Source organism: Chroicocephalus ridibundus, chromosome 1 (assembly GCF_963924245.1).
Source record: "Chroicocephalus ridibundus chromosome 1, bChrRid1.1, whole genome shotgun sequence".
Classification (NCBI taxonomy): Eukaryota; Metazoa; Chordata; class Aves; order Charadriiformes; family Laridae; genus Chroicocephalus; species Chroicocephalus ridibundus.
Genome location: NC_086284.1, coordinates 31,923,119 through 31,936,464, shown reverse-complemented (window position 1 = coordinate 31,936,464; position 13,346 = coordinate 31,923,119). Strand labels below are relative to the sequence as shown.

Below are 13,346 nucleotides of genomic sequence, written 5' to 3'. Positions count from 1 at the left end.
CACAAACAATGGGGAGAACAAATCAGGCCATCTAAATAAATGTAACAGGATTGGGAACCGTGGCCAGTGAAACAGGTGCCCTGGTGACACAGGCCATGGAAAAGGCTGAGGTACTGAATGCCTTCTTTGCCTCAGTCTTTACTAGCAATATCAGCCTTCAGGAATCTCAGGCCCCTGCAACCAGGGGGGAAGTCTGGAGCAAGGAAGACATCTCTTTGTGGAAAAGGATCAGGTTAGAAAATACATAGGAGTACTTAACTGTCTCTACTGACTTAGCATTAACGGAATCACGGAATCACGGAATCTTCAGAGTTGGAAGGGACCTCTAGAGATCATCTAGTCCAACTCCCCTGCTAGAGCAGGACTGCCTAAAGCACATCCCTCAGGGCTGCATCCAGGCGAGTCTTGAAAATCTCCAGAGAAGGGGACTCCACAACCTCCCTGGGCAGCCTGTTCCAGTGCTCTGTCACCCTCACCGTAAAGAAGTTTTTCCGTGTATTTGAACGGAACTTCCTATGTTCTAGCTTGTGCCCATTGCCCCTTGTCCTGTCACTGGGAACCATTGAAAAGAGCCTGGCTCCGTCCTCCTTAAACCCACCCTTTAGATACTTGTAAACATTAATCAGGTACCCCCTCAACCTTCTCTTCTCCAGGCTAAAGAGTCCCAGCTCTCTCAGCCTTTCCTCATAAGGGAGATGCTCCAGTCCCATAATCATCTTGGTTGCCCTACGCTGGACTCGCTCCAGTAGTTCCCTGTCCCTCTTGAACTGGGGAGCCCAAAACTGGACACAGTACTCCAGTTGTGGCCTCACCAGTGCAGAGTAGAGGGGGAGAATGACCTCCCTCGACCTACTGGCCACACTCTTCCCTATGCAGCCCAGGATGCCATTGGCCTTCTTGGCGACAAGGGCACACTGCTGGCTCATGGATAATTTGCTGTCTACCAGGACCCCCAGGTCCTTCTCCTCAGAGCTGCTTCCCAGCATGTCCGCCCCTAACCTATAAGCCAAATTTAATAATGTAATATGTCTTAATGAGGCCTTTTAAAGGGTCTTTTCTAAGAGCAGGAATTTGCCTTCTGAAGACAATTAAATATTATGAGAATGTGGATTCACAGTACCTGAAAAAGAGGCTGTTGCCTTCCTGAAGGAGGTTTCCATTCATTTCTTTGAAATAATTCCTGCTTCTTGACAGGCACCATCATTCCAGATTCTGGAGAAACTTCGTCCTGGACTGTACTTTTTTGAAGTTTATATGCTTTTTAACAATAAAACATTAAAAGGTTACGTTCTGTGCTCTCTACGTGATTAATGATCATGTAGTTGCAAACCACAGTAGGGTGCATACACCTAACACTGACAGATTGGGTTAACAAATACTCTTTATGTCCTTTCATCAGCACCATACTTCACACTTCCTAGGCATTCTGCCTTTCATTCTTAGAATAACATGCTTTTGAAAACCTTATGAATTGTCACACTCATGTAAAGTGGATCTTATTGATTAGTTTTGCAAAGTACACCGAATAAAAGGGAGACCTCTATAAACTAGAACGCTGATTTCACGCTAGTACCAAGAACAGAAAACAGGAGGTCTGATTCTTAGGCTCAGATTTCAATGGAGGCTAGGTGTCTACCTGCTTAGGCATTCCCTTTCTAAATCTAGCCCTCGGTATTCTACAAATCACTAGACAACGTTGTAGTACTTGTGAAATTTGGAAAGGAGGGCTGAAAAGTGAAAAACTTACCTTATCAGTTCCCCATGTAGCAGAATAAAAGTACACACCATTCCAGTTCTGTCTGACAGTATTTTGCAAATACCCTAGTTGCAATAATGAAGAGTAGTGTCCTTGCTAGGATTAAGTAGCTTCTAAGTGAGTTTTAAATATTTCCTGAGTAATGACTGTGAGAATATCATGTCTGGGAGATAAAATATAAGTAAATTATGAGTATATGACCATAGACATTTTTTAAAATGCCTAGGTGATTTAGATGTTCAGGTGCCTACCTAGGGCTACCACGATGATTAGGTGACTGGAGCACCTCTCTTAGGAAGAAAGACTGAGGGATTTGGGTCTCTTCAGTCTGGAAAGATGATGACTGAGGGGGAATCTTATCAATGCTTATAAATACTTAAAGGGTGGGTGTCAGGAGGATGGGGCCAGGATCTTTTCAGTGGTGCCTGGGGACAGGACAAGAGGTAACGGGCACAAACTGGAACATAGGAAGTTTCACCTAAACATGAGGAGGAACTTCTTTACCCTGAGGGTGGCAGAAGACTGGAACAGGCTGCCCAGAGAGGTGGTGGAGTCTCCGTCTCTGGAGACATTCAAACCCCGCCTGGACGCGTTCCTGTGCAGCCTGCTCTAGGTGACCCTGCTCTGGCAGGGGGGCTGGGCTAGATGATCTCCAGAGGTCCCTTCCAACCCCTTCCATTCTGTGATTCTGTGCCTTTGTCCAAATTTCATTTGTCCTGAAGGCAGATAAATCTCATTGAAAGTAATTTCCAAACTAACATGGGTTCCTACATGTTGTGGTTGAATCCCAGCCAGCAACTAGCCATTCACTTACTCGCCCCTCCCCATCGCCTCCCTCACAGTAGGATGGGGAGAAGAGGGAGAAAAAGGGTAAATAACTCATGAGTTGAGATAAAGACAGTTTAATAGAAGAGTAACATGAGAGAAAATAATAATAATGGTAAAAGAATATACAAAATCAGTGACGAAATACAATTCCTCACCACCTGATGATGGATTACCCAGTCTGTCCTGAGCAGTGATCATGGATCCCTGTCCCCCTGGCCAACCCCCATTTATATACTGAGCACAACGTCTATGATATGGAATATTCCTTTGGCCAGCTTGTCCTGTCTATGCTCCCTCTCAGCTTCTATGGGAAGCTGAAAAAGTCCTTGACTAATGTAAACTTCACTTAGCAACAACTAAAACAATATGTGTGATCAATATTATTCTCATACTAAATCCAAAACACAGCAGCTACTAGGAAGAAAATTAACTCTCCCAGCTGAAACCAGGACACTACACTACTGAAGAACCTTTTTTGGGGGAAAAAAATGTCCACATTGTAGTTAAGTAACTACATAGGTTTATTTTCACAAATCTGTTTAAACTAATTTAATACTTCCAAAGATAAATTTAAGGAATAATTATGATACACTGAAGAATAGAATTGTGAAAAGGATAAGCTGCCAGAAACATCCAGATGTTCAGCAGTTCATACAGAGATATCATTTAGTCTCATTCATGTTTTCAAACAACGTGCATTTATAATCTGATCTATCAATGAGCACTAAATCCAAATAGGGTTCACTGTCTCTCACAATTTAATCTAATTTATAATATTTTGTAAAATACATTTTTATTTTGTAAAATACCCTGGAGCATGTTTTGCAAGATTTTTGCACATAGCCTGGCAAAATTAAGTAAGGATGTTTTTCATGTGGCAGACCTAAACTGCATCTAGACCAAAGCCTCTCAGTTTTTTAAATCCTATTCTTAAAAGAATTAATGTTTCAGGACTTTCCTATGTCAGCTTTTCTAGGTGAATGTTGCTAATAAGGTGGTCTTAAAGTTGTTTTTTTCTGGACAGGACAGCAATGCGTTGTCTGAGGTGAATGTTTCTGCTGTTGCAGTTCTCTCTCCTTTTTATTTTTAACTTTGTGCAAAACTCTCATATGCAAACGTGCAATACAGACTGCTAAAGAAAATTATAGCCATCGTGTATATCGCGAGTAACAAGTGATAGTCTAAAACTAATGTTAAATAATATTATTATCATTACCTTGTATCAGCTTGGCTCCAGGCTGTGATGCTGAAGGCTTTTTTCTATGTATCACAGTGTGACTGAGATCTTCCTGTGTTACCAATAAGAAAAAAGCTATCTGATAGAACTGTCTATACTACTTTGATACATATTTTTCTCTCAGCAAGCAGCAGTACAGGCACTTACCTCAGGGGGCAAATACCTAAGAACGAGCTTCTGCAAGAAGGGCTTCCTTAGAATAGAATTGATAGATGGTCGATCTCTTGGAGATATTTTAAACAACTGGGAAATCAATATCCTCAAATCATACGAATAGTTGGGAGACACCGGGTGAAAATGTCCTCTGCAGATCTTCAGCACCAGCTGGTGCAAACTATTGCCTTCAAACTTAACAAATGAAAACAGTAAAAAGAGGACAGTAAGTACCGTCAACTGGAATGACAGACTAGACATCCCAACTTGAAAAAAGGTACTTGCTGACAAGCCCTGTGCTATGCAATCTCTTCATAAATCCTTTCTTCCTAACCATAGTTTGATGTGGAAAATTAATATAACCACTCTCTGATTGTATTTTCTGGCTACGTTCTCCTTGTTTCAGTTGCACAACTTAGGAGGTCCTTTTGTACCTGGACGAGTTTTATTCATACTCTGCTGTCATACAATAATACAAAAGCAATTTTTCCAGAATGAAACATGATTTATTTTGCCAAAAGCTGTTCAACACAGACCTGCATACACACTGTCTTCACAGTGTTCACCTTCAAAACCTCACTCCACACAACTTGGCCTCTGCACTCTGTGTTCTCTCAAGAACAAAGTATAATCCTGATTTTTAACAACTGATGACACTGAGATATATCAGCCTCTCAGTTCAGCAGATTTCTTAACAGGTCAGCATCACTATAGTTTTTAGGGCCTTACACATGCAAAAATAATTTTGAAAGCAAGTTCTTTCTAAAATTACCATTTTATTTACATAGCTATTTTAAAGGTGGTGTAAACAAAATTTGCCTTAGCTTCACGTGCATTTCCTGTCTACGACAGCATCTAGTCCCTGCCTTCAAATTAAAAAAATGGGCAATACAGAATAAAACACCTAATATTCATAAGTAATATGAATGCTTTCTCACTTTGTGAAATCTGAAATTTTCCTCAGCAGTATCCCCTTGCTCTCAGCTCAGTACAATTGCCCTCCCTATCAATGCTGCTCTGCCTTCTCCCACATTCAAGCTCAGCAAAAGGTCAACTTCTGCTGGGACCAGGAATCTAACCCTTTTCCTGGATTAGTTGTTGGGATTAGTCTCTGCTGGGTTCCCTTCTTCACATAACACTCACAGGCTGAGGATTACCTAAAGCTCAGATCAGGCTGAGGGCAACCCAGCTTCCTGAAGATGCTATCATCTCAGTTATTTTCTGACATGAAGGTGCTTCCAAACAAAACAAAACCTTTAGGAAAATGCTTCTAAGGACTCAAACTGCTTTCTGAGGAAATATGGGGTTCAAACTCTTTACTAAGTATAGATTGGTATTTTCAAATAGAAATGAGTAAAATTATATGCCCAAAGCCTAACCTTGAAGTTTGGCTTTACTTCTTTTCATCTGCCTTTTGAAAAAGTTTAGAACTTGCTAAAGAGTAAGTATATATTTGATGTGTGTATACACACACAGACACACATATATATATAAGTTGTAGAAATAGAACATAATAATACATTGTATTTAAGTATGCACAAAACAGACACAGTACAAAAAATTAAACACTAGCAGTCATTCTTTAATATCAATAAATAAGCTGAAAATAATTCCAGTAGCTGGCTATGAATACTATTATTACTACAGTTTTTCCAGGCTTTCCACTATCTTTTTTAATAATATGATAATGATCTGATTCTACAGTACTTACAGGATGCTTTAGTGCACATAGCTCATAAAGCACACAGCCAAGAGACCAAATATCTCTGTGAATAAAAAGCAATTAAAGTTTGAGGGAAAAGATTATAATATTTTCATACATGTAATCAGTACCTCTTCTCAGCTCTCAAATTTATTAACATTATTGCATCACAGATTAATATTGGTGCAACTTTTAATTTTTCTTCCAATGCACTGAAAAGAATAACTAGACATTTACTTTTAATTGTGGTACCAAGGTTTCTATGGTACCTAAGGTTTCTATGATACCTAACTAGGTACTATCATTATCATTGGAAAAGGCACATGATAGAATGCCTGCTTAATATTCCTAGCAGGATGAAGGGCAAAGCTACCTCTGGCTGACTTGATAGTCAGACAATAAGGGAGTAAACTTGTGCGAATAGCACCTTAGAGCTGAGATGCTAGTCCAGGCTCCAGAACATTAGGTGGTGATCACATCCCCCACACAGAGATGGGGGTCTAGACCACTCACCTCCTGACTTTTCAGTGCTGCTTATCTGGTATATTGCATTAAGCCTGAATGAGCCTTTACAATTCTCTATTTGTCTTTCCTGCAGGTGGCTATTGCAAAGTTTCAGAACTGACAACCTAGCAGCTTTCATTTCAGTGTAATTTTATAAATCACAAATGAGTGTATCAAAAATTCATGAACTGAAAATATCCGTACTTGCATTGGTTATTGCATGTTAGAAACACAGAGGGAAATTTAGTATTTGATGGAGAATTAGATAAAGCAAAAGAAAAAAATGTATTTTACATTTCACACCACTACTACAAGGAGTGTTAAGAGACAATGCGACTAAACTTTAAGTTTAAAGTACAAGTAAGTTTATAAAACCAAAAAATATAATTATGTTAAGCCTGTAGATCAATCACAACAAATTCATGATTGCTATACTCTGGACACTGTGAGTCAAAACACAACTGATCGTGTTGTACAGTATAACATAGTTGTTGTATACGATCAACGCACCTAATTATTGTACACAATAATAGAAAACTTCACAAAGGGTGACACATGAGAAATTCCTGGTGCCCTGAAGAAATACTGATTTAAACCATGATATTACTGAAATAAGTTCTCTCATGACTGCATGCCCTCACACACAAGCATATGAATGAAAGACAGAGACTTACGTTTTATTGTTATATGGTCGATTTTCACAGATCTCAGGTGACAGATAATAGGGGGTCCCTACACAGGTATGGGCAAACTCCATAGTGCTAGTGAAATACAAGGAACAAAAAGGCTTACACACTGAAAAAGTTTACAAGCAATTGAACTAGAGGCTTCCCTGCCCCAGGTGAAAAGCCCATGGGGGACATTATTTCTGCTCTCCAAATAGTTGAATAATGCAACACCCCAGGAAAAACTGAAGTATTTCCCACTTCTGTGTAAAAATGACCAACTATTTTAATAGTGGAGAGCATTTGCACTTCAACAGAAAGCACAAGAATTCTCTTTTCCCCACTTTTCACCAGCACTGTGATCAATATTTTCAAGGAATGTTTATCACTAACACAGAACTCTGACAGCTGTCAAAACCACTGCGGAATATTAGAATTCTCCAACATACTCAATGAAGTAAGAATATGGGAGGTGGCAGTCAGTCACGCAAGCCAGAAACAGTGGAAGGAGGAAGTGCTGTCCGGAAACTACAAGAGGAGTAAATGAATTCTAGTTCCACCTTTGGTGCTGACTTGCGAAGATGTAGCCAAATAGCACCAGTTGGATTCATTTCACTTGCTTTTAGCTATCTATTCTGTGGATGTCTTCAAGAGTCACTGGAAAGTCAGTGGAAAAAAACAGATACTCAGAGAGTGTGATCCCTCTCAGTCTCTACTAGATGTCAATAAAGTTGTAAGTTACACTTTTTATAGAGTATATGAAGTCTGAGTGCCCAGAGGTGCCATAGACATCTAACTGCAAGTAAAAGTATTGGACACTATCTTGCATTTTGGAGAACGGAGATGAAAATGCCCCAGGGGAGAAGGAAAAGAGAGCCTGAGAAACTTAATTCACTTGTTACAGGAGGAAAAGTACTGTCAAGCTCCAATTATTTGGTTGTATAAGCTTATTAAAAGCTCTTTAAAATGTCTGTACTTGGACGTTCAAATTCTGAGGTTTACTGCCTATCTGCTATGTGCTATTCTGCTGTGTAGGAGCAATCCTCAAAGCAATTATCCCCAGAACACTTCTGAAGGTAGGCACTTTCTGTGTAAGTAGTTCACATGTGGAGAGTCGAGACACTGACAGTAGGTCTATGCTCCACAAAGGAACACACCACAAAGGTGCAAGAGCTGGCAGAAACTGCAGCTAGAACAACGACACGACATATCCCTGGAGATGAGCAGGCTTGGATCAAGATACTATCCAAACATGCTAAAACAATATACTCCAAGTCTCAGGAAGACTTCCGAGCTCTGATGCACCACTGAACTTGCAAGGCTATGTAGGCCTAAATCCAAAGCCAATCTGATGAGGCCTTGACAGAAATTACATGGGCTGTATGTCATGTGAAGAATGCATGTACGAAGTTAAGTACATCTGAAGAGAATGGGCAAATTATCTATGTTGGTTAAAGTTATCTGCTCTCTTTACTGATGCTGTGTAGACAGAAATGCAGTTAAACTTACACTGACTTAATTTAGGAACAGGAAAAGTTTTAACAAGTGGGCTGCAGCAGGCTGAGTACAAAGCAACTGAGAAGGACTGATACTGGAGGGACAATCTGCAAAATGATCAACAGAGGAAATTGCCTTTCCACACAATACTTAATTAAATTGTGGACCTTCTTTGCCACAATATCCTGCCAAGGTCAAAGATAATCAAGCGGCTCAAAAAGAGATCAAATTCAAGCATTATCCTGTTGTTAGCATGCCCCTGACCTGTTTTGGCCACACTAAAAAACACTCTCCTAGACAACATCTGCCCAATATGCAGGATAGGCCAACCTTGTCCCCAAAGTCAGTAAAGATAAGGCCACCCTCTTTGGGAGAACAGCGTTTAGCCATATGGATGCAAGCCATGCTGTGACATGCCATTTATTCTCAGTCCCAGAGAGTGGGTTCTGGCCCTTTTTTAAAAATTAATATAGGCACAGTCTTGGAGGACATACAAAGAAACTCGGTACAAACTCTTTTCTTACGCTCTTCCCTAAGTTTTTAATGCTCTTCACTTTTCTTTTTATGAGGCACCAGAAGTGATTGTCAACAGCTGCAAGAGCAGGAGCTGTGCACCCAGAATCCCTTTATGTCCGTTCCACAGAGAACAGGGAAAGACCGGGGCTTCCCCACTCTATGTCCTGTATGTAACAGAAGTCAGTTACCAGGCTAGATAATCTGTGGTTTCATGCAGGATGGCATGTGTTAGTGTAACAAAACAAATGCAGTGTCAGACCCTTTGTATCCCAGACCTCTCGAACCAGGATAATCCACAAACAATTTGCACATTCAGATTGCATTCTGAACATTCCTAAACAGTCCCATTTGGTGTAGGTCACAGGCTAATAAAAAAAAGTGCTTACCTGTTCAACTGTCTTGCTATGCCAAAGTCCCCAAGCTTTGCCACCTTTCCATTATTGCTAAGAAAAATGTTCTGCAAATAAAAACAAAACTGGTATGCAAAAATGAAACATCACAGAGCTTCTTAAGCATATTTTTTACAAGACAAAATCACACCCTCTCCAGTACCAGTTTTACTACCTGTGCTTTTACATCTCTGTGTAAAATCTTCTTGTCGTGAATATGCTTCAAGCCCAAGGAGATCTGCACAAACCAACTCAGAATCTGCAGTGAAAGTTAAGGGGAACAGATACCTATAAATTTGTGTAACTCCAGTGTCCAATGGGGCACCTTACTGAAATATACAAAATAAAGGTAACAACAAAATCTAAAATATGTAGAGCACATACAATGTAAAATAGTAAAAACCAGTATTTTTAAAATTAATACCATAGATTTTTCCTTTCCCTTTTTAAGTACTATCACAAAACTAAATGGAAACAGATACCACTTTCCTTATCCCCATCAAGTTTTCACTGACTGTGATAGGATGGGTACTCAAAAAAGGACTGAAGAATCACATCAAAGGACAGTAAGAATACTAGACCTGTATTTAGAAATGAGTGAGTTCAAATAACAGCTAAGACAGAACTGGGAAGTGTCTTCTTAATCCCCAGTGGTGGAAGTCATACCACCCAGTTATAACATTCGTAGTCTTACTGAATGTGGTCCAGAAAAAAAAAAAAACAAAACCAAAAACCAAAAAAAGGACGAAGGACTGAAATGTGGTGAAAGAAGGGAGCTATGAAGAAACCTGCATACTAAGTGAGAACAAAGGTTTATCCTTTATCCTTGATCCAGTACAACTCTTAAACATATATTTAACTTCAAACATACATGTGTTTTATTGAATAAGGGCCTTTGGACTTCATTCAGAAACCAAAGTACAATGTGCTTATATGCTTCTCTATTTAGGAAAACTGATGGTCATGAAAGACTTTGATTCAAGTAATGATCTTCTATTTAGTAACGCTTCACATTAAGCAGATGATTTCCTGAATAGGGCTGATGCCAGAAATGAGAGTTTCTTAGGCACACAATTGAAAATATACGGATGTTTTAACAACATTGTGTTAAACTGGGCAATTTGCTTTCCTTTCTTGATTGGCAGATGTATCTTTAGTTTCTATAATCCGTTCTTCTGTCTGTATTTCCTTTGCCTTTCTTTGGATAGGTATTATTCTGTCTCATTGTCAAAGGGGTTTGTGTGTGTTGGTTCTCTCTTTTGTGCTTTCATGATCTGTGGTTTTGTCCTCTCTTTATTTTCTCTCATGTTTTCTCTACCTCTAGTATGACTCCCAATAGGATCTTAAAATTCATTACTACTGAACCAGTGATTCATTTCCAACTGACTTCCACACTAAGGAGTTACTATTTTACTACTAGAGCAAAAAGAAAAGTCACAATACTTCTTTATTTTCTTTTCCACTTTTATGCTTTAGAGTATATTTCCACTAACAGGTTGGATGCTGCCTGTCTAGTTTCTCGGTAAATTTTCATTGTACCTGCAAAAGTAGAAGACTAGTCATGATTAAATAACCTTAGATTCAGTACGCTAAGTCCAATACGTAAGAGAAAACTTCCTCCAGAAAGCTAAGAGTTAGTAAAAATATAAAGGAATGAGTAAGGAATAGCAGGAAATTCTGTTTCTGTGAATTGCAACACCTACCATACTGACCTATTTACAAAATAAAATACATGTGAACACGGTCGAAAAGCAGTCAGATGTCTGGACTTGTTTTTCTGTGCTGGTTTAACAATTTAAATAGCATCAAAGAGTCTTGACCAAAATGAAATGAATGGGAGATTTACCATTGACTTCAGTATAAAGCAGGATATGCCATGATGCAAATAGCATAAATAAACAAATAATTCATATACAATATATTCCCCCATAATTCTGAAAGACCATTTAAAAAAAAGTCTTTATGGCTTATCAAGTATATTACTAATACAAAGAAAAAGTGCATCCACAATGGGAGGGAGGGGGGATAAAAATGTCATCAAAGTACTGCCAATTTAAGATCTTAAAGCAGTATAAAAAACAAACTCTAAACTCCCATCAAAATTACCAAAGTTTCTTTAAAACATTCAATTATTTTAACAGACCAGAAAAGAAACAGTAGCTAGTACTGCATAATTCAAACCATGTGTTTTACATAATGTGTCCTTTCCTCTAAAGATAATTTCACCTGGTCCTCGTCAAACAGCACTCCATGCTGCATATTTATCCGCTTCATTAAATCTCCACCATCACAGTATTCCATCACAATGTACAGCTTGTTCTTTTCTGAAAGGGAAAGTATAATTTTTCCTTTATTTCTTTATTACTCATTAATACAGTGATAAATTATTTTTATTTTATATGGCCCGTCTTTCAAAAGGGAGTAGTTAATCCACTACCCACTCCTCCATTTCAAAGAGTAACCGAGAAAAAATGGATACTTCCAGTAAGAACTGATACAAAACCAAGATGTGAAAATATATGTAAATGGAGACTAACCAAAATATTAAATACATATGAAAACCCTCAAGAGACTATGCTGATAGATGTTCTTACAGGAATTGCTAAGCAGAATGCTTCATAGTTGGAATTGTTCTCCAATAATAACTAAGTATACAGTTAGGCTTAGGGAAAAGGTTAAAAGTAGACAGTGTCCAAACAGTAGAAATAAAAAGCATGGGCTACTTAATACAGAAACTCACCCTATTCTTACCTCTCTGGGGTCCAGAAGACCACCAGACTTACACGTCCCTTAAAACATCTACAGTCCTGATCACAGAAAACAATTTGAAGACAAGCTGTAACTACAGCATTCATTGCATAAGGCATTCCTTATGACAGATGTCAGCAGGAAAAACAAATATAGGGAATTAGCTTTTACAGAGAACAGCCCTCCTCCTGTCTCTTTCAGTCCTGAGGAATTCTGTATCGTTGAGTGATACCTCAAAATATGGCTCAAGACAAAAGGCCAACAGGACCTATTTCTTGCTGTACTCAAAATCTCTCTGCTTCTATTGAAACTCCTAGAAAAGTCTCCTTAAACTCTGGACTCCTATTGAAGATCAAGACTAAAGTTCAACTTAAGAAATGCAGACACTCCAGGATCTAGCATTCATGCCACAATACCTTAGGTCCCACCCACATACATGAGGAGGGCAAGTGATCACTGAATTTAATACCTCGTGTTCATCTTTAGGAGTTGGGACCTGTGCCCACTGTTAAGTAAGGGGCTGGGGACAGGCTTAAGGTTGGTCAATATTAACAAGCTAGGTTTTGCTGCCTTCTACTCCTATAATCACAAATAAAACAAAAATGTTAAAAGTAAACCTCGCAAAGAATCATAGAAGGTTACGATATTTGCATGCTTCATCTTGGCCAGAAGAATGACTTCTTTCTGAGAAGCTTCTTTTTCTTTCACAGGCATCTACAAAGAATTAAGAAACTATATGCTAGCAATAATACATTTAACTGTTTTCAAAAATAGTTACATTGTTATCAAACGATTCCCGCAAAAACATAAAGACCGTGTACCAAGGTGATGCAGAAATATAAAATATGATGTATATATGATGTAAAATATAAATTTGCAGTGTATGCCTGGAAATATACCGGAACGTTACCAAAGTCAAACCAAATTATGACATTTTACAAACACGCAAGTGTATACCTTTAAAATTTTTACACGAGTGCTATTGCTAAGCTAGCTGGTGAATAGAGTGAAAGTCTAAAGTTAAACTTCCTTTACGTATTTGAAGAATAAAGGTCTAGATGATTCCATATTCTTAACATGGATGATCTCAAAAGAATAAAGTAAAATGAAAAAAAGTCCTTCTGATTTACTGGTGTTATGAGTTCCTGCAACATTTCAGGCAAACTCTTCGCCCTATTACATTAGATGGAAAATTTCTATTTGGTTCATTGTGATCACACTTTCATCAACATTACTTCTGAAAAATTCATGTCTCTGAGTATCCATCCCTCAAAATGTCTTCTTGTATTTATTAAAGTTTCTTACCCGCATTCTGAAGAAATAATTTTGAAAGGTAATCCTCAAAGATTCA

The 13,346-nt window shown here is 38.6% G+C and overlaps 1 protein-coding gene across 1 annotated transcript in view; it reads right to left on the bottom strand.

Annotated features, from left to right (window-relative positions):
• NEK5 (NIMA related kinase 5) overlaps positions 1–13,346 on the bottom strand; it is a 28,549-nt gene that overhangs the window by 12,616 nt on the left and 2,587 nt on the right. Inside the window, exons 3-11 of the mRNA XM_063333622.1 lie at positions 12,613–12,709; positions 11,474–11,571; positions 9,423–9,506; positions 9,245–9,315; positions 6,855–6,941; positions 5,686–5,740; positions 3,969–4,169; positions 3,801–3,873; positions 1,121–1,257 (exon numbers count right to left, since the gene is read on the bottom strand). Of these exons, the coding sequence (XP_063189692.1) occupies positions 1,121–1,257; positions 3,801–3,873; positions 3,969–4,169; positions 5,686–5,740; positions 6,855–6,941; positions 9,245–9,315; positions 9,423–9,506; positions 11,474–11,571; positions 12,613–12,709 (903 nt within the window). The remainder of the gene's footprint in view (positions 1–1,120; positions 1,258–3,800; positions 3,874–3,968; positions 4,170–5,685; positions 5,741–6,854; positions 6,942–9,244; positions 9,316–9,422; positions 9,507–11,473; positions 11,572–12,612; positions 12,710–13,346) is intronic.